General features: G+C 35.9%; 2 protein-coding genes across 3 annotated transcripts; one reads left to right on the plus strand and one right to left on the minus strand.

Moving 5' to 3' along the window:
- Positions 1 to 522: 522 nt before the first annotated feature.
- Positions 523 to 19,641, minus strand: LOC116168175 (proton-coupled amino acid transporter-like protein pathetic). Of its 2 annotated transcripts, none has more exons than XM_031483851.1 (8): positions 19,496 to 19,641; positions 13,222 to 13,291; positions 12,771 to 12,875; positions 12,574 to 12,724; positions 12,060 to 12,181; positions 4,724 to 4,808; positions 1,153 to 1,610; positions 523 to 1,097 (listed from the first exon to the last, which is right to left on the minus strand). In XM_031483851.1, the coding sequence occupies exons 1-8, from the start codon at positions 19,527 to 19,529 to the stop codon at positions 695 to 697; spliced, it is 1,428 nt and encodes a 475-aa protein (XP_031339711.1). In that variant the 5' UTR covers positions 19,530 to 19,641; the 3' UTR covers positions 523 to 694. The 2 variants fall into 2 exon arrangements, with proteins under 2 accessions (XP_031339711.1, XP_031339712.1); XM_031483852.1 differs by lacking the exon at positions 19,496 to 19,641 and adding an exon at positions 13,354 to 13,385.
- A 3,308-nt stretch (positions 19,642 to 22,949) lies between these two features.
- LOC116168174 (zinc transporter 9) lies at positions 22,950 to 26,873 on the plus strand. The gene is made up of 10 exons (XM_031483850.1): positions 22,950 to 23,210; positions 23,264 to 23,830; positions 24,377 to 24,503; positions 24,553 to 24,691; positions 24,740 to 24,895; positions 24,942 to 25,053; positions 25,997 to 26,207; positions 26,254 to 26,446; positions 26,496 to 26,609; positions 26,659 to 26,873. The coding sequence occupies exons 1-10, from the start codon at positions 23,147 to 23,149 to the stop codon at positions 26,701 to 26,703; spliced, it is 1,728 nt and encodes a 575-aa protein (XP_031339710.1). The 5' UTR covers positions 22,950 to 23,146; the 3' UTR covers positions 26,704 to 26,873.
- Positions 26,874 to 27,155: the final 282 nt, after the last annotated feature.

Raw genomic sequence — 27,155 nt, forward strand, 5'->3', positions numbered from 1 at the left:
CAGATCGCAAACAATGAGCAAAGAAACAATAGAACTGATGAGAAATCAAGAAGGGAGAAGAGATAGCCATGAAAGACCGGCAACAGAAGACAAATTAGCTGCACAGCAAGAGGGTACAATAAAAGAGAAAGAGGCAACTACGGACTCAATCGACAAGAATGGGAATACACCACACCACGGCAGTCGGAAAATTACACGACGGTGATCAGATCAGGAGCTGTGCTAATCTAATCCCTAGCAGAAACCATCGAACCGAGCAAGGCAGACATCAGTCTGGGTGCTTATATGTAAGTCCAAAAGTGAGATAGAGTTCGCACTTTTGAGTAAAACTATATGCATCCACATTTAATCAGCTCCATGCACGCCTCTTGTGTTGTGGGTTTTCCGGTGAGTTCACGACTCATTCAGGACGAAAATCTCTTTGTTCTGGGATAAACTTTCTATGTATTTGTCTGTTATACAAAGATCTGGGATTTTGAACAGATAATAACCTAAAGGGAGGTATTCCAGTCCCAGATGAAATCGCCTTAATAAATCTATTTAATAATTTAATAATGTTAGCTTACTAAATAAATCACAGATTTCATTATCTACATATTACATAATTACTGTAGCTGTCGTATAACTAAAATTGTAAAGCTATGCAGTAAAGGTTAGTAAAGTACGTAAATGGCAAGTGTTTTCGAATTGCAACCTAAAACAGTGCACTTATACTTTCCATTGCTCCCGAAATCAGAGCAAATATAGCTAATATTGCCAGAAAAGCATTTTTTATCAACTTCCATCGCATACAACCAAAACTGTACTCCCAATATACCACCGTTTCAATAACAGCCGGTAATAAAACGCCAATAATCGACAGACAAATGGAACCCACAAGGCCGATTATGTGCTCCAGATTGGGAACAGCGGCAGCGATTCCAACAGTTCCTGCTACAAACAAACACCGGGTAATGACCTGCGTGACGTTTCTCTTGACACTTCCGACAATGCGATTATCCACTTTCTTCCAAATTATGTCTAACGCAACATACATTTGCAGATTGTAGGTGAAGAACACAGATAGTACAATCAGAAGCTTGAGTATTTGGGCCGGTCTGAAAATGTGGTAAGTATTAGTTTTAATACTCGGCGCAATTTCTGTATACTTACATTTCATCCACGGGGAAATTCAAGGTGATCGTACCTTGCGTTTCGTCACCAAACTTCAAGTAACCGAAAAATCCGATGACAGCGTACAGAAGAACAACGATACTCATAGCGCCGTTTAAGACTCCGGGACATCCCAAGAAGTGCTGCGGTTTCTTCATACTATTTTCGACTGGCATCACGACGCCAATACCCTCCATAGCAAATATCACTGTACTGAAAAACAATGGCAGGTGACCAATCGATGAAAACAACGGTCTACTGGACGGATCGGGTATATCCAGAAATAGGTAATACAGCGAAATTGCAAAGGAGGTAACCATAAAAATGTTAGCCAGAAATGAGTAAGGTACTAAATGCTTTAGTTCTCTTACTTGTGACGATAGCATTAATGGCACCATTATCATTACCATATACAGCCTTGTGCTATACGTTGTTTCTGGAAGCCAATGCTCAACGAGCTGAAATTAAAGAATAAGCATTAGAATGTAAACAATTGACATGCTGTATGGGTTTTTTGGGAAAACCGTAACGCTCAAGGTGTTTTGTGGGTGTATGTAATAAATTCTTTATTATTAAATATTTTACGTGACTAACATGCGTGTTTGTTTCGTGAAGTGGTCCGTTACCTTATAAATAACAAAAGAGTTATGCAAAAATTTACTGAACCGGTAAGATACTTGCTTAAAATTGCTGTCAGTGGCCCCTTTTCATAAGTTTTTCGAAATTGATTTTGAATTCATAGATTGTTGTGAGTTTAAATTACAAGGTATATTCTTATGTAGTTTGTTTCTGGAATAATTTCTCTTTAGAAATATTTTCAGTTAGCTATTCCCTTCACGTTAGCTAATCTTTGATTTGATTTGTTTTTTTTTCCTTCGGGGTAATTGATCTTTTACTTGTTCTGGTTCTTATCGACTTTTTTTTACCGTTTCCGGTCGATGCTGTGACTTGATGATGGTTTTTTAGGTGAAACATGTCATAATTTTACCCAATTTCGAGCATCCCGTGAGAAGGGATACCCAACAGGTAAATAAAAATTCCCACCTAGTCGTCGGCCCAAAAAAGTAATAATTATACTCCCCTTTGCATGTCTTAAGATTTCCTCCTAACATCGCCAGAAATTCCTCAGTGAGAATTTCCTCAACGTTTCCTCATGCTTGTCGAGAATTTTTTCGTTCCGAAAGGTTTCCAAGTATCCCCCTTTTTTATATATGCTTAAGTTTCGCGGAATTTATAAGCTGCCGTTCCAGAATACCCTCGTGTTTTCTAATAATTCCTTCTTATTTTAAAAAAGTTTCTCCGGATTTCAGTAGTATTTCCTTGTTCTACAAAATTCCACAACACTCCCATACCTTCTTTTAATTCACCAAACGTTCCTTGTGCTACTTTAATTTCCATACGATATAAGTACCTAACATAAGCATGCATTTCCTTCAAAGTACAACTATTAGACGAACGCGCGTGAAAAAATTCTTCAAGTTAAAAATTGACATCGTACGATCAGGGAAGGTCGAGCCGCTGACACAGGACTGTTATCGTTCTTGGTGTCGTCAAATGAAAGCCATCTTAAACACAGTACGTAGAACGGAAATCAGGCGAAAAAGGAATTACACATCGGAGAAAATTGAAATCCGACAGCAACGTCAATGATTGGAAGCAAAACCTGGTTGAAAAGGGATGAAAATGCGCTATCCTTGATGACGCTTGCTATGACTGGTGAGCAAATTGAGTTAATCAACGTATTCAGATTTAAATGATCTGTTTACAACGTGGCAGAAAATCAAGGAACTGTCGGAGATCAATAAGAAATTTCTAGGAGGGTATAAGGGAGACCAGGCAAATCATATTTTTTGATATGATATGATTTGCCTGGTCTTCCCTATACCCTCCTATTATTTTTCCGTAGAATATCTTCGTATTTTCCCAGAATCTTTCCCCAATATTTCCGCTTATTCTAGCAAGTCCTCCACCTATCAATGACATTTAGTTCTAATTTTCCCTAAGTTCATTGTATTGACTTGTGTCTCCAGTTTCCTTAAAATTTGCCTTTTAACTTTCCAAAATTCCATCCTATGTAAGACATCCTTATATGTCCCTCGTGTGTGTTTTTATCAATTAATTATGGCCAATTTTAATCCCAATTTTTCTGTGTCAGATTTTTCTAATTTCGGTTTATCCGGATGTTATTTCCAGTTCAAAATTTGAGTAGTGGTTTCATTGAAATTTACGGAATTTAATTGCGGCCTTCGAGTGAGTCTTTCAAGATTATAAGTGTTCTAAGTCCGTGTTAGGATTTTATTGTTATGTTGGAACTTTTAGTCGTGCCCTAAGGAAAAAAACTGATTGTGTGATTTGAGCTAGCTAAGTAGGTGTCTCGATGTTATAGTGACCGTATACTATTGCACACTGCATTATTTATTTGGCACCCAAGGTGGGGCCACAGCATTATTTATTTAGCGCCCAACGTGGGGCCACATCAATATAAACGTTTGGTCAAAAGTTGACTTCCTATTTTCCAAAATGTTCTCCACATTTCTCGAGAAATTTCTTCGCATTTCTCAAAATGTCCGTGTAAAAGATTTTCCGAACTCCCTAGAATTCCCATAAAAAATTTCCCCAAATTATGTGCACAGTAAATATCACAATTTCCATAAAAATTCCGTTTTATAGCTCAGAAGTTTCCTTATATTCCTCGAAATTTCCTCTAAATTCCCCAAAGCTTGTCATATATATTGAAATTGCTGGAGCACAGTATAATCGTTGAGTGAAGGATTATTTAATTACTCAATGGTATAATGACTACTTTCTGCCCTTGAGGCACAAAAACGGCCAGTATTTCTGTGGAAATCGTCTCAACATTTAAAAGATTTGCAAAAACTCCTTTTAATTTTTTCCCATACTCCCTATAGCTCCTGTAGAAAGATTACAAGTTTCTCATATGAAAGTATTTAATTTTTTTACGTAATGATTAGAGTGATTGCTCTTCTAAGGACCGCAGTTTTGGCATACCATCAATACTGCCGTAAACAAAGTACTTTCAGTTTATATTCGAATGTAGCTTAAGAAAAGAAAGTAAGGCAAAATTGGACGATTTATTCGAATGCATCTGTGAGACAGTGCACCAGAGATTTTCCGTAGGGGAAAATGAATTGCTCACAATTGTGTAATGATAATTGCATAGCAATGCGTTACGATTCAATTCTCGTCTCGTTCTGAATAATAACAATAGACAAATCTATCGATGCATGGGGAAACCCTATGATGGCACCGCGTAATATAGTGGTAGGTATCCGAAGAATCCGGTCTGGTCTTAGCATAGGTTCCATTAAAAAAATATTGCAATGCTCATTAAGTATTTTAAATTCGTACTCATTTGAAACAAGTTGCTCACGTGCGTAAAAAGCCGATTTATGCTAAAATTCGCGATAACCTATAGCTGTCGAACTGTCGTTGAACTCGCCAAATTGTAGGCAGACGGCGTAGTATCAACATTTTTCAAACTTCGTACCTACGCCTTCAGGCTGTACGCGGTGGTAAATTTCGCTTAGCGTTGATTATTAAAGAATCTTACCTGCCGAAGAGAATCTGACATGAAGACGACGTAGACACTTGTAATCATGAAGTAGGTAATCACCATGGAAATATCCACCGAGATTCTGTAACAAAAAGAATACACAATTAATTGGTTACTTACATAACTTTGTTTTTGCACATCAGCTACAAGGATATCCACTTGTCGCATGCATCTATCATGGAGTAGGCATTTGAGTTTTTGACTTATTGCACACAGATTTTCGCATGGAAATAAGTCAAAGTTTTACTTTGCGTCGTTAAGAATGCCGTTGAACTAAATGTTTATGCTTTATAACTGCACATTAACTTTCTAAGACAGGTATCGGTTTTTTTTCTCTTTTATGGTAGCAAAAAATATACTCATTTCAAAAATTTTGAAAGGAGAAAATGGGATAATTTATCCTAACCACGGTATAGAGCGCTAGGTTTGGCTCGGTACAATTTTTGTAGTACTCATTTTAACAGTGCATGCCATCAAAATCTTGTCTCGCCAGATACGCATTGGCAATAAGAAGAATCATTGTCAGCAATTACTTGTTGGGAAATGTCCAAAAAAATGTTCGCTTCGGGAGTGTGCGGTCCAATTCCAATAGTAAACACTTCTTAAAGTGTTAGGTTTAGTTTACTGAATCTGTGACACCCGCAATCTGTAATTTTTTGCTTGATAAGGAGCTATGTTTTATTTCAAATTAATCGCATAAAAACACTACCATGGGGTGGATAATATTCATACCATTGTATTTAAAAAGTTTAAAATGCAAATTTCGATTTTGCCCTTTAGTCTTTTTAATCTAGACCTCCAGTCTAGTTCTAATTGGCCACTCGAAGTTAATGGAAGCGTATCCGAAGCTTATGAGTTGACCTGTCTAATTTTTGAAACGCGAAATCCATTTTTGAGTTTGTATTTTACCTTTTACTGAGAACCTTTTACTCTGAAAATCGAGATTTTTAAATTGGAATTTTCCTTCCAAGTTCCGAATTTGTCCTTTCGTTTTTAATCTTGACCTGATCTCATACGGTTTGCGAGATCCCCATAGTGAAAGTGAAAATAAACTCACCCTGAATATACAGGGTGTTCATCATATTTTGTCCACTATTGCTATCTCGCGAACTATAAGAGCTACGAGGTCGGTTAAATAAACAAACAATTTCTATTTCACAAGACTATTTTAATGAGCACGAAAAAAATTTTTTCAACCAGTGGTTCACAAACTGTGGAAACCAACTTTGCTATTTTAAATGGAACTATATTTTGTTGTTTTCGTATTCGATACAGAATTTTAATCCGAATTCAGTGATATAATATTTATATACCTTTCAATAACAATTTTTATAAGAAAAATGCATGTTTAGATTTATATCGGTTTTATTTTAAAATGGCGAAAATAAGTGAATACAACAGAATGTTAAAAACAATTACTTTAAAAAAAAGACAAAACAAATACTTAAATTTACAAATATTGCTCAAATTGTCATCCATTTTCGCAGGTCATCTACCATATTGGCTAACGCATCTCTTAAAGATTTTAAATACCGATGACCTGTGAGAGTACCTTTATACATATGCACAAAATGGCGTCCATAAGAAATCAGGAAGTTGATGTGATTTACTCTCGCCCCACAAGCCATAAAAGTTTTATTTTTGCACATTCTTAGAAAGCTGAGAGAAAGTCGCTAAGGATTTTTATAAGAACTCCGGACCCTCAAACCGGGTGAATGGGATGATACTTATTCCTTGGAAAAATGGACGCCACTTGCTCGGACACATTAGCTCTCATATACCAACTTTCACAAAAGACTCTCGTTAAGTGGCTAATACTTCGCCCAAACAGAAAATTCGGTAGGTATATATCATCAAACAAAATTATTGCTTCGTTCCTATTGCTGTGGGGACACTTGGGTCCTTCTGTGAAGAAGCTTTGCAACTCACAAAAGATCTTGGCAAATTACTGATTAAGATCCACATCCTTTCTTTAAAAAAAACTTAACATTACCATACAAAGAGGAAACGCGTGCTTCGTCATGAGAGCTTTTCCTCCTGGTAATAAGATGTAGGAAATTTTTTTATGCTAGGTATAATTTATCTATTTTCTGTTTTTTATACCATATTAAATTACCCAAGTAATGTTTAAAATCTATTTTCGTGAAATGTTATTAGTACTAAACATTGTCAGTTTTTAAGTTGTGCCATTAAAGAAATGGAAGTGTCATGTTTGGTCACAGTGTACAGATGCTGAGGCCAGTCCTCACCATCGCCCGTCCGGAACTTTAAATTATTGTAAATGACCTTAGGTGCAATCTGCGTCATCTTCAGCGAACCACTTTATTAATTCTATTTTTAGGTAGTTACTTAACTCTGACAGCTTTTCGTTGTACTTCTCAACGAGACAACCCTAATGATTTTCATGATAGTAATCGATTCTTTTTTTTTTGCGCACTCATCAGCGAACTCGTACATGAATAATTGTTTATTTAGAGGCCGATACACTTCTTCTTGAAGGAAAAACCAAGCACCATGACCTCATCTGCCTACAACCTTTCATACCTGTCCTCGTTACAAATCATTTAAATCGTTAGGTACTTTTCATCCCGTCCCGAACGTCAAATTTGCATTTTAATTAGCGAGACCGCTCCATTAAATAAGGACATTTTTTTGGGCTACTGTTTGGTCGGTGATTACAATTATGCTTCTAGCCACTTTCTTGCAAATATTAGTACTACTGTAATACAAGTGGATACCTGTTCAGTGTGGGCATTGAATAAGATTCAATGGTGTGGGTAGGGTTACGTCACAGTCATTTTTGGTATCAATAATATTTAAACGTTCTTTCTAGCTTCTTTTTCCATTGTAATGTCCGACTTCTATGATCCTTCAGTATGCTACACAATCTACGTATAAATCTATCACATAATTTCATCAAATCCTTGCTTGATTGAACGAAAAAATGAAAGGGTGCAAATGGGAAGAAATTCGAAGGCTTGAGTTCCAAAAGTTAAAATACATTAATAAACGAAAGGATCTAAGAAAGGTAGTAATTATAATTAAAAGCGACAACCTTGATTGACTATGAAAAAGGCGAAGAACATTTACGCTAAGCGTGCATAGGGGAACAAAAAGTCAAGACTTTAATTAGTTGGGATGCACAAAAAAACGGAATTTGTATTTCCAACTTTTAGTTCTAGGATAACAAATATCCAGGCTCCAATCCGGGTTCAAACTAGAGACCCTGAATACCGTAGTCGAGCTTCTACTCCCAGTACAAGAAAGTAAGACTTTTACAGTTTCAAAAAACCGCCACCATTAATCAAAGAAGTTGGTTCACCAATGTTCTGCCAGGTTCAGGGACCCGGGTAAATGAAAAAAACTTTGAAGCGTTACTCCTCAGGAGTAGAGTAGTCGAACCAGAAGAACGTTGATCATTTGAAGGGTATAAAGTGTGCTTCAAAATACCCGGATGGGCTACTGTAATTCCATATGAAATAATTAACTAAACTTTCAGTCTGTAGAATCCAATAATGTAAAAATATACAGGGTGCACATAAGTTGGTTTGCATGCGATATAATCACCAGGATAAGTTTATTTTAAATGGCCACCAAGTATTACTAATTCATTAATAGCATTTGACCATTTGGTGCTTTGCCTTCCTGCACAAAAAGAATAGTTTCGAAGATATCGACCTAGAACTTTGTGTTTGAAACCTTGCATTTTAGAGTTGTGAGTCTACTATTTTGAGCCATAGATTCCTAGAATCGTTAGTTTGCGTGTAGAGTTTAGAGATGTGATCCTCGAGCTTAAAGATTCTTGCTGTTAACGGGCGATCCAAAATGAGTTGCTGTCGAGTCGCCTTTGGAAGTTCAATTCAAGTACGATTTCTCATGCAAACAAAAATTCCAAAGGTAACTCAAAAGCAACTCATTTTTGATCGCATAGTAGTTCATAAGACAGATCCAGAGTGGCTACAGGAAAAAATATACGAAGGGACACCCACAAGTCACACTAAGGATTTCGTTACTAAATTGTATTACAGGATTGGTTCGATGCGCATTTTAGAAAGAAAATGCACTAAATTTGTTACACAAATAACGATTTTAATATTTCTTTATCATCCAAAAATTGAAATTCTCTTCAAGGGCTACATATAAACCTCTGGTATTTTTATAATGATTCAGGTAATTAGGATACCAAGGCCAGAGTTTTCCTTGCCTTTGATGGCGCATGCTTAGCTGCCAGATACAAATTTTCGGGAGCGAGTAAAGGCTGTGGTCGATGAATTAGAAGAGAGAGAGTGAAGAAGAACAAAGCCAGAATCGACCAGCATGGCAATGATATTGGAGAACCAAGAAATCAATCGGACGAATCAAGGAGAAAACCAACCATGCAAATCCTCCAGTTATTTACAAGGCTCCAGTAGAAACTGAAGAAATTTGATGGCAACGTCCGAACCATCCATCCTGTCAACGTCATCGAAAATTATTTTAAAAATTTTGAACCAAATGTTAATCTATGCAAAAAAGATGGTCGAAGAACACGCAAAAACCTGAGCGAGTGCAAGAAAAACAAATGGAAAAGTTATAGGAAACATTTTTCATACAATATTGGTCTGAAGATGTCCAAGGAGAAATCCGGAAGATACAGTGACCACGTTTGGTACTGGGTCAACAAGACCAACCATTTACAGTCGGCAATACGAGAAGCTCAATTAGTCGAAGCATTATCACGTCACTTCCCCAGGGAAGTAGAGAGAGAAACAATCGGTATTGGAGGGAGTAGAATACAGACATTAATAGACATCTAGAAAACTACAATGTCGGGGCCCAGGAGCTCCACTAGACACTTAATGGATGATAAGAAGAACCAAAAGAAAGAGAGAGAACTAAATAACGTGACAAAAGAATAAAATTTAAATAATTTGATTAAAAAGTTAAAACAAATCAAAGAAATTGAAAGAAAAGAAAGAATGGAGAGTCAACTAGTTGTTTTGAAGAGCATGGAGATGGTAGTAAAGCTAGCTAAAGAAAAACGGAAAAATATGAAGAAAGCTCGAGAAGAAACAAAAGAGTTAGTTAGGAAACTAAGGATCAAAGAAGTACAGTGAAACGAAAGGCTCGTTAAAGCTAAAACGTTTGAAGAATCAAGAAGCATCACCTTCATTACTAAACGTGAACAAGAATTCACAACAAGAAGTAAAGATTTAAAAAGATAAGAAGACGAACAATGAAGAAGGAATTTGTACTCGAAGTCATTGAAAATAATAAAGAATAAGAAATTGACGAAGTAAAAAAAGGAGAAAAGAATTAAATTACAGTATTGTAACGGAAATGCTCCAGACATGACGTCGCCTTTGGCGCTCTGGAATTTTCTACGCGTATTCGAGAATGTTCGGGACTTACATTGCTTGCGTGTATAAATGGTTGCGGACCGAACATCGCGGAGTCTACTACCGAACGAGTACGTAAACATCGAGCACGGAAAGATAAATTGCGAAGTGTGAGTGATATAAATAATCGATATAAATTTGTGAGTGATATAAATAATCCATATAAATTGTACGGATTTTATAGTGTTTTAGTTCTGTTTAATAAATATTGATATAAATCGAACCCGAATTTATAAAACACGTTACAGTATTTTACGACAAAGGATAATTAGAGAGAAAAGTAATCAAATATAACTGCCCGAAAAGTTGGAATTATTCATGAAGAGAAAGAGTTTTAAGAAAGAACAAATATTATAAGAAGAGCAGGTCAATATAAGAAGGAAATTTCGAAATTGGAAGAGGAAGAAAAAGAAGAAATATCTCACTTGTGCAGTTCCAATGCAAGTGAAATCAAGAAGTGAAGTAAAAAAGATAAAGGAGATTAATTCAAGCTTCTGTTTGCTGTTAAAATTCTAAGTTACAAGGGCACTTTTTTGACATTTATACACTGCAGACTGTAGAACCTCGGTACCTACATAATTAATTACTGTGAACAACGCAAAGTACAACAAAATCAAAGTAAGCCTGAAACACGGTTTGTTCCGAAATCAACGTGCGTCTACCTTTCGAAATAAATTTTCAACAAGTAACACAAGAGGTCCGATTGTATTGCATCCAATTTTCCAAGTTGCTACTGCCTTCCAAAGGAGAAATCCAACTGACAATTGGAGAAAATTTCAACGCATCGATAATGGTAATGGTAATTTCGTATTTTTCTTTAATGGTAGAATTAGAATTTTAAGTTCAGCAATACCAGTCTTTTGTGTAGGTTTTAAATTTTTTATTTAGCATCCAGGAGGTGTGCAGACTTGTTTTGAATAGAAAATTGTACCAGGTCTTTAATTGCCAAAGATTAATTGTTACAGTAACATTTTTTGGCAGTGCCGCAGAAATTCAATTTAATTTTTCGACCCTTTCCTGAAAGAACTGAAACGAAATACTAAAGTAGAATGAACGCAAAATCATTGATTCATTTGTAAACAATGCTGCGGTGGTTTTTTTACCATTCAGTCTTTTTTGATACATTTGATTGTTGCACCAGGTATAATTATGAACAAATTAATGCTTTTTATGGGTTTTCCACACACTTCGACATAAAGTCACGAAAGGTGACTACACCTACACTTTGCAATATATAAATAGTAGAAAGATTAGATTGTAATTGTACAACAAATTCTGAAATGCGGAATTGTGGTTATTACATCGTCTGCAAGTGCATGTATCACGTTTACCGTAGCCACTCCCTTCCCTCTACTGGACAAAAAAAGTTTACCAGCTTTATAGCAACCCTTTCTGATGCTCAAGGGATGATATTGCTCACGTAGAGAACCAACGGATTTTTTATTTGCACTTCTAATAATCACTATTTCTGTCCAATTCTGTTTAGGCAGCCCCTTTTTTATTGTATCTACTACCAAACAATATCAAAAAATTCTTCCTGCAAGCTTTGGCAAGTAATTCATTCATATGGCCTTATCTACTTCCGATGATTATAAACATTTTATTAGTAGCGGTATGGAACCCTTTAGATTTTGGCAACTTCTTACGCTATTACGGCAAGCCGCAAGAAGATGTTTGCCAATGTCAGGTAAGAAGAGGTTGAAAATTCCTCCTCAACTGCACTTTGGTTGGTTCAGTTCTACAGTGGTTCGTTCGTTGAACCATAATAAGTAAAAGTGGCGTAGAATTGAAGTGGACTATCGTCTATTGAACTACCTCCTTATGATTTGTTTACAAGTACATCTATCTTTTGATTATTTAGCACAAAATTCATGTACCGCACATTTTAATGCGTTTACTGATGATAAATATAGTGTTATCTATGTGATTTGTCAAAATTTTATATTTGAGCTTACCTTACAGCCGTACTAAACCGCCGCAGAGATTTTGGTCCATATTCAAAAGCCGCCCCGCACGTTTCAGCAAGGCCCAGGGAAGGAATTTTTGCTCGCCTGCATATCTCATGCGATGCGCTGACCTAAAAGATGCATAATTACAGCCATTCGTAATCCACGTGTTGAATACGTTCTTATGAACTAATCGAATAATTATAAAACTATTACAGGTGTAAATACCTGCACGTAATTAATCTCTATTAGTTGAGGCACAAATTGTTCCCAATATGTCAAATCAATTATGAATAATTTACAATTGGAACATTACATTAACCCCATACTTTTTGCAAATTCATGTTATTTTTGCGAAGCAATTATCAAAACAAATTTAACAATACAATCTCAAATGAAGGTTACGTTAAACTCGCGTCGCCTTATTTAATAATTCAAGGAAAAACACGAATGTTGAGGTTTTTCATTTAGGTACTCTTAAAATACGTGACGATAACACGCGCAAATGGACCTTCAAACTTACCAGCATGTGTACGCAATATGTGCATAAAAATCCCACGAAAAGTGTACCGATGGATCCTCCTAGCAAACCTGCGTTTTTGAAAGCGACAGGCATTGCCAAAATTCCTGTGCCCAGCGAGCTTTTGAGTAAGTGGATCAGAGCGCCCACCGTCCTAAAATGACAAGTTTAGCATCGGCAAATATGGCAAAGAGTCTTACGAATTTGGGTGCTCGACATTTCTGTTCTCGAAAGGGTTGTAGTCATCACTTTGGCCATCTTTACCATCGATTGATACGCATACTTCATTCGATGCGAGCTTAGATCTGAAAATACAAAGTGTTATTGATAATGATTTGTTTATTCATGTCAAGTGTTGAAATTGCGGGTTGTTGTACCTAAGCATACACGGGCAAAGTAAAAATGTAGCAAAACACACTCAAATTCCCATATCGTTTCGAGATAATAATATTATGTTTGTATTTCAATTAATTCAATCAATGATAATGACTTTTCCACCTACATTAAGATCGTTGGAAAATTACCTAATGATCATTTCCTCAGAATACCTAATCTCACTCTTCAGTAGTTAGGATTATTTCACAAACGTTTTGCTTATTTTTCATCAGGGCCATTCAAATTAAAATAAAATTCAACATTCGAAATACTTACGTCGATGAAAAATTTTCGAGTTTGAAGCTGGCGGACAAATTCTTCTGCTTCTGGTCGCCCATTATAAAAGCTGCAAAGCGATTAAAGTTATTGCACCACTACTACAACTACTACGATTAAAGGTTGACTTATTTTCTACTAATGAAACAATATAAACAATTCGCGAGCGCGATTTGTAAATACAAGATTAAGACAGCCTACCGGTAAATAAATAGCTTCACCTGGCTACTATCAGTGGAGGGGGTTATTGTAATTTGCCGGTTGTGAAAATAGTGATTCCTAATTACCAGCAGTCATTCTTCATCGTCGACGTAAACGCAATATTGAACCTGAAAACCCGTCTTGCCGTGAGTATAAATTACTCTACGTGCTTCCGTAAACATTCTTAGAAGAAATGGTTACCTTTCGGAAGTCGCAGTTCCAATTTTCGTTGATGCATGGGAAACTATATGCTGGTAACTGTTTTGTAGTTATGGAATGGGAAAAACTGAAACTCCCTTTTGAAAATTACACTTGAAACCTTCGAGTGCAATGATCACTGAAGATGGTATACCATACCATCGTTGTCATAAGTGAAATCATGTGATTATGACAAAGCAAATAATAATTAAAAATTAATACATAATTTAATTACAAGGTTGCGCCAGACAAAATATTTGATTAATTATGTTTGTGATGTGACTATCAATTAAGAACAAAAACGCCAACGCTTGAATTCGTAGGTACAGTTAATTCTTTGGCGCAATAAACCACTTTCGCAAAAAAACAGTAGATAATTTCATTTACACTAACTTTTTCATAAATAATCACGTAATTTCTTTTGCTCGTCGACCGTGTCGCTCTTGGTTCTTATTTGATTATAACAATATATGCAAAAAGAACAACAGAAAACTTTTAGAAAAAATTCAGGGTTCATCAAAAAGTAGTATATACTCACTCGCTATGAACATCGTTTGTTAATTTGCTATATGTTTTAGATAGTTTCCCCTTTTTTTGAAATATATGGACATTAACTATTAATCTTCAGGACCATCACTATCTCCAAAAAATATGCAAGGTTATCGTCTGTTTTAGTACAAGTAAAAATTTCACTTTGTTTTCAATCTGATCGTACGATCTGTAGTTCTGTGGACTGTATTGTGATTCTTCAATGAAAAAACCAGATTCAGTAACCTACTGAACTAAATTTGAATCGCTTTTTCAAAGATCCAGACGTACGATGAACTAGCGAGTTAGTATGTGTTAGATTGGAAACATATTCTTCAAAGAGATGGGTACCCTTTGGTATTCCCAAAATCTCTTTTAATTATTACTATCTACAATTATAAAACAGAAAGGCAGGAACCTAACGGCCTTGACTATGTTTTTGAGTATTCTCCTTTCAAGTTTGTAAACAGTTTTTACAATTCCTACACCAAGATGAAGATTGCGCACTCCTAAACGTTATCTGGATTTTCATAGGCGGATGAACAGGGTCCACGCGTACGCGTCAAAACATCAAAACCTCTGCTATTCAACAGGCCCCTAGCTTTCAAACGAAAGGATACCAGAATGACTTGCTCTCTCACGTGGAGATCTAGTGAAGGCAGACCCAGAAGGGCTTCGATGATAACTGTGGGGGGTTGCTCGCATCGCTTCCATGCAAGCAAGGCACTTTGCACATGTTGTGGAGAGTTCTGGACCAGCTCTATAAGTCTACTCATCGCAATGTATACAGCCACAAGACAACCTTCAGGAATGGCGCTTAGTCTGCCAATTGCGCGATTTGTTTTCAATCTGATCTTGCGCAAATTCGTACAGACGATATTTTTATTCCCCAATAAACGAACTGAATCTTGAAAGATCAAGATGTTCATGGACTAACTATTTAGAAGTGGGCTGGTAGAGGAGAACAAAATAAAATTCTTTTCCACCAATATAAGCAAAGGTCTGAACTAGAAGCTACGTCCCCAATGATTTAAAAAAAAACTCTCTACCGCCCGCATGTTAGTAAGGGAGGTATTGCATTGGGGTAAACAATGACCCCCCACTTTTTTGACGCAAATACACGTTTTGAGCACCAGGAATCCGAATCAGACAAAATCTCGATGATGTCGATCGGTCTGTCTACCTGTACTCTCATTTCTAGCTAAACGGCTGAACCGATTGGAACCAATTTTGGTACACATATTCTTAAACATAAAAGGGCAGAATCGCACATTTTCAAGCGTGCAGGTGTTATCTGTACTATAGCCACACAATTTTTTTAAATTTGGCATATCGCATTAAAGTGTTTGAACTAACGACGGTATAATGATAGCAATAATTACTGAGTGATGACTTTTACTAAGATACGTAAATATGCTAAAATATACAGTTTCAGAATAAACAAATAAAAAAAACTCTGCAGTAACCCAATAGGGCCGATACTGGATATATGTATGTACTCTTTCCAATTTTATAAACATTCTTTGACAACTCCTAAGATAAAGATAGCGCACCACTAAACAGGGATGCTAAAAAAATTCCGCTCTAATATTTAGTAGGTACGCAAGAAAAGTACTAGTAGTTGACAACAGGAAAATATGATCGATTTGAGACAAACGTTTGTGCTAAGTTCTACATTATCCCAGGTTTGTGCAGCAATGTACCGCGTCTCTTTTAGCTTAGAAAATAATCTCAATTTACGAAAAACGTATTTCTTTTACAACAGCGCATTACCCTAGGCATTACCACTTTTTTGAATTAATTAATTAATTAATCTAAGTCATATACAGCGTGTCCAAGATAAGAATGAACAGCATGGGGAAATCGGAAGCCGTAAGAAATACACAGTCGGTTAAATTACAAACAAAGTTGCTTATTTTAGGGCTTAGTAAAATGATATTTTAAAAATTCGTAAATTTGCAGAATAGGCAACGCATACGCACCATTTTTAGCGAATTTTTGGAAAAAATAAGCTATTATATTCGTAATGGCTGGATGGCTGGCTGTGCGGCTGTGACAATAGCTAAAGACTTCACATTTTGACTAAAAGCTTTCTGATGTAGTGTAGATGTGCAGGCTCTATTAGCAAAGAGTAGGTATATAACGAGTCAATTTGATGCCAGAGATTTACGGCTATTTATTTAAAGTATTGAAATATTAGAGTCGTTTTGGTCAATTTTTTGTAAATTATGGTCCTCTACAATCATATTAGTTTGTACTAAGATGCTTTCCTGATTGATTTACCAATCGGTGTCTAAAACAAGCTCCGGATCTTTTTGGAATTTTTATCAACATACTTATTCAAGGTGTTTTATTATACAATTCTTGATTAAACCTGTGCTTCCAATCCCAATAAGAGTGTCGTTGTTTAAATATTTTAGTTTTCTTTGATAGTGTGTCATATTCCATGATGTTGTATTACAATGTTTTATGCTGATTGTACCATAGTCACTTAATCACTTTTATCTTGTGGTTGATTTTCATCACCTATCAGGATGATGGCGATTTGAAAAATACGCAAATTTTATGGTGGTGTATTTTGCGAATATTAAATGGTAATACTTATGCAGATCCAAAATTAAATTATTAATTTAATAATTGGATACCAATATTAGATAAAAGAACGATAAATACGAATGAATTTCTATTAATCTAATGGCAGTAAAATTTTAATTTAATTGAAGCATTAATCGCTACACGATTTGCGAACCATTTGCAACTTCAATAAATTTTTCTGGAAACTATGCTACTTCCATTGTCTGTAATTAGATACCCAGTGAATCTGTGTAAATAATTACACATTAAAATGCCTGTAATTAAACAGAACATTACAACTAATTTCATTAATATTTAATTAACTGTAGACTGCAGAATACCTCAACTAATAAATAGGTACTTAGAGAGATTGATCAAGGAAGTTTCATCGTTTGATCTACAGGTGACACATAGCACAAATCATACTGAATAGGATAATCTGTTTCTGTTACAGTAGTACCACAGATTGTAGTATTTTCTCTCTACAGCCATTGTATAAAAAACCACAGCTTTTTATTCAAAGCTTCAGCAGTACCTACTTGAGAGATGCTAAGAATTGCAGGTGCAAGGTTTCTTATATTTGGTATTCCCATGTATACATAAAACGATAATGAGGAATATCCAAATTAAATAATGACTCATATCTTTGTATTAAAAATTTGGTACACGTTACTCTCTTACGGACCTGACAGCCTTACCTTACGTCACTGAAATGCCCATGTATTTATATATACTTGGGAAGCTTTAGAGGTTGTATCTATTACATGAATAATTGAACATAATGCGACAGTAACAATGAGATACTTCTTTGAATTATTGGCAAATGATATCGATATCGCTGGACAAACATTTTTTTGATTTTTACCATTGAATAAAAACACTATTTTATTCAATGTTTTTACATACTTTCCGTATTCTATTCCGATTGAATAAACCGATAACTAAGTTTAGTAAGAACACATAAACTGATGGTCGAAAGGTGTCACTTTGACCTAAAGAAAAACTGCGCGGTCTACTCAATTTTGCAAATATCGAGAAGTGGATTTTTTTTTGCTTTCTGTCGTTCTTTTGAGTACATCCGCAAAACGGCGTAGGTGCATTCTTTAACATTCAATATGGCCATTGAATAATCTTTATTCAATGATGTGGCTGAAGAGCTCCAACCAACTTTTTACTGACCTGATGAAAGGAACAACATTATTTACAATTCCGGTGGCAAAATCATGTAATGTAAATTGCGCGCTCCTTGCATTAAAAATTTTGTACATTTTGTAACGCTATTTTCTTACCGTTTGGCATTAGCGATTTACGTAATCTTCGATTGTTAGGTATGTTTTATCAAAGAGTATGGATAGTCTTTGGTTTTATTTAGAATTCCTTACGCCATCTTCTTTGTAATCCACTAGTTCAGATGTTCAGAAATACACATTTTGAAGCACCAGGAATCCGAATCGAATTTTCCTGAATGTTAATTTTACTTGGAGCAAGCAAAGGAGTAATTCCGGTGGGAGCGAATTCTACATAAGCGACGCAGAATCTTGCGCGAAAGAATTTTCTAGGACCAATCTTCCGGAAGATAATTATACCTGGGGGAGAGTTTGGTGGAAAATTTTCGGGGGCGAATTTTGCATGGTGAATCTGCCTTCAATCAAAACAACTCTCGAAAAATGGGATCGAAAAACGCCTTGCCTGTACTCATAAATTACGCTTACTTACAAACTATAACTTTGGTCCGTATGAGACATTAGACGAGAACGGTCTAGTACAAATTCAAAGGGATAAATTATATAAAGGTTTCCCCCTGAGTTTTAGTTTCTAAGAAAATTTGCCCGTACCGTACCTGGTATAGAAGCAGATTACGAGTAGAGCGATGCCCTTAATCAATTAATGTGACTTGGGAGGTTTTCTTTTGATTGATTTCAGGTTTCGGATGCGAAAACTGAACTTACTTCTTGGCGTCAACATCTAACTTTATTCCAAGGTAAGAGTTGGCTTCAGGGTTGGCTTATATGTTTTACTTGTACTTGGCCCTATACGTGTTAATTTTTGCTCGGAATATCAATTTAATTGTGTAAAGTTGTTTTATGATTCAGTAATTAGTTGCTAATGTAAACCAGTATTTCCTTTGGTACCTAAATTGATTTGTACTTCTCTTACCCTCTCATCTTCTCAATCTCATACGGAGAAAGTTAAGATAGAAATTGAGTGGCGCTCAATCATTGTAAGTGCAACGAAGTTAAGAAGATCAAATGCCCAGAACGAACTACCGCTGTGGAAGATCTCAAGCTTTTATTTTGTTTTTCAACCCTGAGCTAATTGGCCGTTTATGCGGCGGGTTTGAGTCCAATCAGCGCCAACTCTGCCAACCGTTAACCAATTTTTAATGAATGCCCCAAAGGGTAGAAGATTTAAATACATTTGACATTTCCATATACAGCATATTATCGGTGCATTATAAGACTTTGTTTGTAAGATGCTTCGTTATTCATCCATCCGTTTCAAACAGATTTAAACATTGGAAATCGTTGACTATTATTTTCCAGCATACGTTAAAGGTTTGAAGGCAGTCCACAGTATGTAATATAGGTATTAGGTATTACCGCGTACTAAAGGATTTTGTCACATCGGAGAATACCAAAATTCCATACTTTAAAAAGTACTTCATTTTAGAATTTTGTATCTGATTTTAGATTTACACAATTACCAGTTTGTAACAAGAACACTTCTAGGAGATCTTTCTTCCTCCTACCTGCATATTAAGCAAACTACTTACCAAAGAATCTTCTCGCTCTGTTATAGTATGCCATGTTTATATATTCTGTTAAGTCAATGTCTCAATTTTCTAGATGATGTTCTTGAACCACACGTACTTTTTCTGCTCGTTGTAGGTACCTATTACTTTCACAATACTTGTCTCCACAATCATATATCAAAACCACATTATTTGTTCATTTATGCTTACATTTGCAGTTATCTTATCTATGGTTGGTAAAGAACAAAAAATAAATGAAATCCATGACTATTATAGTAGTAGCACTGTATTTATAAACGAATAAATACAATGCTAGTATGTAGGTACTAATTCTACAGATATAATTAGTTACCAACGAAAATTCATGCAAAATGCATTTTGAAATACTGTAGTGCCACGAAAGTGAAATCCTACGAAACGTCTATTTTAAGATCACTTTGTGTAAACAACACTAAATTACCTACCTACCTAAAAAACTTCATTCTTAGTTTCATCTGTTCATATTTTTCTAGTTGGGTAGTTGGGTAAGAATAACCCTACTGCAAAGACACTGTACGTCGTAAGAGGCGATTGATCATAGAAGCAGGTTTAGATAATAGGGCGATTTAGGGCAGTTTGGACAAAACCATAAGTTGATAGGATATTTGGGAGAGATGCCTACGAGGAATTGTATAGTGATTATGACTTTGGATTTCGATTATGACTTCCTTCTCTCTGCCGATTTGTTCGGGCCTTACAAGACCAGAAAATGAGTCTGGCGATAGACTTTTCCACCATCTGTAATCGTGTTTTAAAGGGGTCTTCGGACGAGTGAGCGTTTGTAGTGTTCAGTGATGTGTTGTCACCAGGATGGTGAAGACGTCCGCGGTACAAAGTCGCATCGCTTCTCAACAATCCATCTGGAGGCTGCTATCCCCAGGAAAAAGTTTCGGCACTTTGCTTTTCAAGTGATGTTATCCCATAATCACTTCAAATAACGTTGCCATTTTCCTCTTCAAATTGCAGCGATGGCTACATTTCAGGTCTGTGTGGGGATGGTGACGCATCGAGTGGAAAAGTCGTGAGAAAACGCTTTTAAAAATAACACTGAAAGCGCACTATCGGTTCAAGATGAAAGAGCAGTTGGTTTTTTTCGCTAGGAAGTTCGTTTGGGGCGCGCACCGGGGTTTTTTAGTTTTGCTTAGTCTGGAAGTAAACAATATTTCTATTTTCTTCTACTGATGAGGGTGTGGCTGCACGTGAACCTAAGTCTAAAAAATTGAATTGAAACTTTTGGAGTATTTGGACGATAAAACAGGCAATATAAATAACTTGCTGCTTGAATGAATATCCAAAATGAATTCTGCCATCCGGACCATTCGAAAATCTGTTTTCCTTGACGTCAATATAAATGCACCAAGAAGATGTGGTTTAGCAGTCTTTAATATTGGTACTATCCAAAGCTAACAATAATAATAAAGCTTATTTAATGTTTTGTAGAACAGCCTACATACATAAGTCAATACAAAAGCAAAATAAAAATAATACAAATGTAAGAACAAACAAAATTATAACAAAAAGAACTCTGTACTGAAAAATTCCTCATACGAGTAAAACGCTTTATCAATAAGAAATGCTTTAGTTCTTGATTTGAATAAATTAAAAGGTAAAGCCTTAATATTGGGAGGAATATAATTATACATTTTTATATTGATATGATCAAAACTGTTTTGCGTCTTACTTAAACGGCAAAAAGGGACAAATGCATTTAATTTGTTGCGGGTGTCATAATTATGAACATCGCAATTTTTAACAAAATAATGTTCATTGCGCTTAACAAAACAAAGACAAGTAAAAATAAAAATAGATGGAAGCGTTAATATTTGGTGATCAATGAAAGCTTGCCGACAATCATCTCTAAATGAAATGTTAGCAATAATTCTAACGGCTTTTCTTTGTAATTTAAATAATTGCCTCCAACAAGCAAAATGACCCCAAACATTAATAGCATAAGACAAGTGGCTATGTATGAGTGCAAAATAGGCAGTTTTAAGAATATTCATAGTTACATTACTCGCTAATCTACGCAAAACAAATATATTTCTGCTTAACTTCGTAGCAACAAAATTACCGTGAACATCAAAATTTAATTTACGATCAATACAAATTCCTAAAAATTTCACATATTCAGGTGTTGATAAATCATGTGATCGCAGTGATAATAGCATGGATACCGTTTTCATTGTATTTATATGTAATAAGTTTATAGTGTACCAAGTATTAGCTCGTTGAAGTAATTCATTGGAGTTATTTAGTTCCCCGTTAATGTGTTCGGCCCCAACAAGTAAGGTAGCATCATCTGCATAAAGAAGGCAGTTTTCATTTCCAGAAATAAAGCTTGGCATATCATTAATATAAATTAAAAAGAGAAGAGGCCCCAGAATAACTAATTAAATAACTAATTAAATTTCGATAAAGATAATAAGATAAATGTTTTTGTGTTTACTTCACAATATGTGTCAAGTTTTTTTCCGTCATTCAAAAAAAGGATTCGAATGTTTGGGCAGGTATTCTTGGGAATCAAATTATGGGGCCAATAGTCCTAGAAGGAAATTTAATACGGGGATTAAATCAGAATCTATTGGAAGATGTGATAGGTCCTTTGATCGCACAATCTTTGGCTAGTAAACTACAATAGGTAAGTAGGTAGACTCTACTAGCGTTGAGTGAATCTTATTCAATGCTACTAGGCAAAGAAAATTTGTCCTTTCACCAAGTTGAGGGCCCTCCTCATTATGCTCTGGTTCTTCAGTATTGGCTCCATCGGCGGTATCCCCACTGTCTCCCGACGACTTGAGCCCGCTTAGTTTCTTTCTTTGGGGACAATCAAGAACTAAGGCACAAATAACACATGAATGTAGACAAATTATTAATTTATTTATTTACTTTATTCTGATCTTTATTTTTGAGTGAGCGGGGTTTCAGCCAAGGCTGCTCTACAAACCCAACCCACTATACATTTATAGAAAGTAATTTTTAAAGAAACCATCCAAATTTGGTTATCGTGCGTATTTCTGTAAAAGATAATGTTATGTCCTTTAAAATAATGTGGCACTCCGCACTCGATGGGAGTGCATATTATAATTTTAATATTAAGCTAAAGCTTCGATTTAACTTTTCCTTGTAAGTAACTATACATATAAATGGACGTGTTTTTGAAATGTTAGATTTTTTTATCAAAATTGCATATTATCACCGGTGAATCGTTTTGAAATAAAACGCCCTGTTCAGTTTAAAACTTATTTCTGGCAATAACACCATTGAATTGAACTCAATGATAACACATAAATATAGTTTAAATAATACAATTTAGGATGTGCATAACGTTATTAATTTTCACTTACCCTGTATACCTGCTCGTGAACTTCAGCTCAGTGGTACCAACAAAAAAACTTAGTTAAAGTTTATTTTATTACGTTGGAGGCTCGTTTTTCGAAACGAAAATAATTATAACCTAAAAAACAAATGTCACTTTGTTTTGTTCATTAAAGTTCTTGCTTTAAATTCTCCTAAGTGTTAGAAAAGTGTATTTGATCTGCTTGTAGATGTTTACAAAATACTAATCAATCATGAGTGTTTTAAGTTAAGAGTTCTCGACGAAAACCAGATTTTTAAGTCATAACTAGTTTCAGCATGATACCACGTTCATGTATATTATTAGGCAATATTTATTGTAATTCTTACTGCACTGGCCAACGTAAGTAACTGCAATTACTAAAATAAGGCGACAATATTTACTTCTACCCGTAGTTATCTTAAAACGGCACCTTAATTTTACGCACTGCAAAAGTAGTAACTTACGAAAGTTTCAAAGTGAACTGAAGTCATTGGTGCAAACACTCTGCACCGTTCGAACGCTAGCCAGCGATAAACAAAACAAAGAAAGCCCTACACCTGAGAAAGCGAAGGAGGTGAATCTTGACAACATAAAAGAGAAGAGTTTGGAGAAGCCGAATTTAAAACCGACCGAATCCTTACAGAAACTGAAGGATAAGATCCTCTCAAAGAAGGATGAAACGAAAAGTGAGACCGTCAAACCGCCACCGAAGAAACGTGCGAGAGTGGACCTCTCGGCGGCATCCGTCGAACGTAACTTCATTACCCCTGTCAAGGCTATGTCTGATTTTCTCTTGAAACCGTCCGATCTTGAATCTCTGCCGAAGACTAAGCGTCGTTCTCCGTACGAAAACGAGCCGCCTATAACTGTGTATTGGCGGAAGGACGTCGAAGCGAAGGCTCTGGAGCTATGGGGTTCCAAGGAGAATCTTGCAAAGGAGGTACTTAAACGAGACATTGAACGGAAGAAGTATCAACAAGGTGAGACTGTCCATTCTGATAATATAAGTATAATAATTGTGTGTGTACGGCCAGTGTGGTCTAGTGGCAAGTGTACTCGGGTTTGATTAGCAGTTCTGCCAGATCATTTTTGCCTGTGGGACCCATTCAATCTCTAAAAATGCGTAGGGAGAGTTTAATGTCTGGGGTAATAATAGGGGGCTCTTGAGCACAGTGCTAATCACACAACATCTGCATTTGTTCCAGACATAGTCAGCTATAAAGTGCCTCTCACTTGCCTCAGAAATGCGTAAAGGTACTGACAGCTAAGAAGCTCTTCATTGCACCTATTGTGCGCCACTAAGCCACATTGGCCCCGCCTGCAGATGTGTATTTGTTTTAAAAAGTTATTTTGGATGCATAAAATTAGGCGCTCTTCAGAAGAGAGCTTGTCTTTTCAAAGTAGACATAGAGAAAAACAATAGACAATCCCTATGTCTACTTCTTAATAAATATCACTGTATAGTTCAAATATGTTCAAAATAAATAAAAGTTCGTGCCCTACATTGTTGTGATAAATAATTGTAGATATCTTCACCGTTAAAAGGCGCCTGCGGGATTTCCGCCGCGAATTGGGGAAGCCTACAAATGTAGAAGAGGCTGATGAAGGTTTGATGGGTCGATCTGGCAAAGTGGTGATAACTGCAATTGCAATGTACGTTTAATTGATATTGAAGAGCATGTTTCAATGAATTATTTTGCAGAAATGCCACCAATTGCTTGTTCAAGCTATTCGCTTGGTTGTATACGGGTTCGCACAGTATGTTTTCAGAGTGCATTCATTCGCTCGCTGACACGATAAATCAAATTATACTGGCGTACGGGATTCACAAATCTGTGCAGGTAAACTGAGGGCGATTCAAAGAGGTGGAGAAGGTTAATTATTTTCAGATTGCAGATTCGTATCATCCGTACGGTTATGCCAATATGAAGTATGTCGCCTCACTTATATCGGGTGTTGGTATTTTTTGCGTCGGTACAGGATTGTCGTTTTATCATGGCATTAGTGGTTTAATTGCATCACAGCCCATTGAGGATTTCTTTTGGGTAATGGCCGTTTTGCTGGATATGCGTACAAATATAGCATTTTCAGGCATACTTTATATTGGCAGGTTCTCTAGTCTCCGAGGGTGCTACATGTCTTGTTGCCCTTAACTCTGTTAGAAAGGGTGCTCATAATTCAAACATGAGTATAAGAGAATATAGTAAGTTGGCCTTTTAAAGGTCGTGGTGCATCAAACACCAAAAACTATATAATCTGAAAATAATTTACAGATACCGGGTGAAAACCAGTTTGACATTTTGGGGTGTTTGACGCAATGTTACTATTTTTTAGATGCAACACCCTATATATTTTACCGTGAATTATGTACTTTCATTTTCCTGATTGCATTGATGTATGACAACCTATATTTTTTAATTAATTATATGTTATATCTTATTTTTCAAATTTTTTAAATGACATGTATCGCCTGCCATGAATACTTACAATAAAAAAAAAAAATCTTGAATCCATCACCTACTATTTAGAAATCGTGAAAAATAAGGTTTCAATTTTTGTTTCATGGCTAAAATTTAAAAAATAAAAGTTGTAATATATCAATGTAATCAGGAAAACTTTGGGTCAAATCTCAGAAACGGTGGTCCAAAAATTAATTTTTACTACGCCACTGGATTCTACGTAAAAATATCTAGAAGGGACAATTTTTACTTTTTTTCAATCTTACATGGGCAGCAAGATATGATAACATCCCAAAAAGTCAAACTTTTCGTTTTCACCCAGTATCTCGGAAACAAACGTAGCTAGATTGCTTCTGTTTGTGGTAAAAGTTTCACAAAAGAGTGCCACAGGGTCGCGAAAACCGTCTCTATCTTTAAAAACAGCTGACATACACCGCAGACTGAACCCAAATAGGACACACGGTACTGTAATAATACTAACCTTGACCTTGGACAAATGGAAAAAAAATCTTAAGAAATGGAAGTTTTTTTTAATAGTTTTTGGTGCCCAATCGGTTAGTTTGTATGATCTTTTTCTAAATTTATTTCATTTAGGTGTTAAGTTTTGCGCGCTGTAGTTTTTCTAAAATAATTCCCCCAAAAATTAAGCTAGAGTAAGACTACATCATCATTTAATCTGCTTGCTAGTTACCAGAGGACAAGATCCCAGCGTAAACGTCGTCTTGCTAGAAGATTTCGCTGCAGTTGTTGGTGTCCTTGTAGCGGGCACCTGTATGGGAATCTCCTCGTGGACTCACAGTCCCATTCCAGACGCTTTAGGATCCTTGTTGGTTGGGTGCATTTTAGGCTCTGTCGCTTCTTTCATAATTTACACCAACGTAGCTGCGCTTGTAGGAAGGTGAGATCATTCATGAGAAGCATTTCTACTTTAATTACTTGCGTAGATCGATACCGCAAGAAAATTTAGACAAAATTAACGCCGAATTGGAAACGGACGTCATGATCAGAGCAATACACGATGTTAAAGGTATCGACATGGGTAACTTTTTGGTTAGATACAAGGCCGAGTTGGATTTTGACGGTAGGGAATTGACCAGAATGTATCTCGATAAGTTGGAGTTAACTGCTCTGCTAGAAGTACACGTCGCGTGACTACGAATTTGCGTAATATTTGCACTTTTTGTAGGAAATAAAGAAGTTTGAAAACATAGATCAACTGGAGGAGTTCATGTTGAAGCATGGCGAATCGATTGTGGATATGATGGGAGGTGAAATCGATAGGATAGAAATGAAATTACGGGTAGTATAACGTGATTACAATCGCCCTTTTTAATTCTGGCAATTTTTAGAAAAACCATCCTGAAATAAGGCACTGTGATTTGGAAATTCTGTAAAATCTCCAGCAATCCAAAGGTGTAAGAAAAATTTTATTCGCTGTAGTGAAATTTAACGCATATAAACATATTTTTTATTTATTGTTATTGTTATTTTTTTCATTTAACAACTCCCTTATTACTTGTAAGCCTGTTACTTTTTTTTATAATAAATACAATCTTTATTTTTACTGTACACTCTAAATACCTAACGTTTGCCAAATGGAATTGATAAGACCTAGCAGTGGCCTAACTACCGGTCTTCTGGTTGTGCCGCGAAACATGGGCCCGCTTCCGCTGGGTCCCGAAATCAAAAGGAGCATCCAAGCGCAAACTGACTCCAGCCCATAGAAATCTTTCACAATTTTTAAGAATAGTTACCTATAATGTAATAATTGTGTTTTATTATTTTATCTTACAAAAATTCCCTTAAAAAAGTATGTAATAGAATTCTAACAAGGAATTGAGTGTTG

Source organism: Photinus pyralis, unplaced genomic scaffold (assembly GCF_008802855.1).
Source record: "Photinus pyralis isolate 1611_PpyrPB1 unplaced genomic scaffold, Ppyr1.3 Ppyr1.4_LG4, whole genome shotgun sequence".
NCBI classification, from domain to species: Eukaryota; Metazoa; Arthropoda; class Insecta; order Coleoptera; family Lampyridae; genus Photinus; species Photinus pyralis.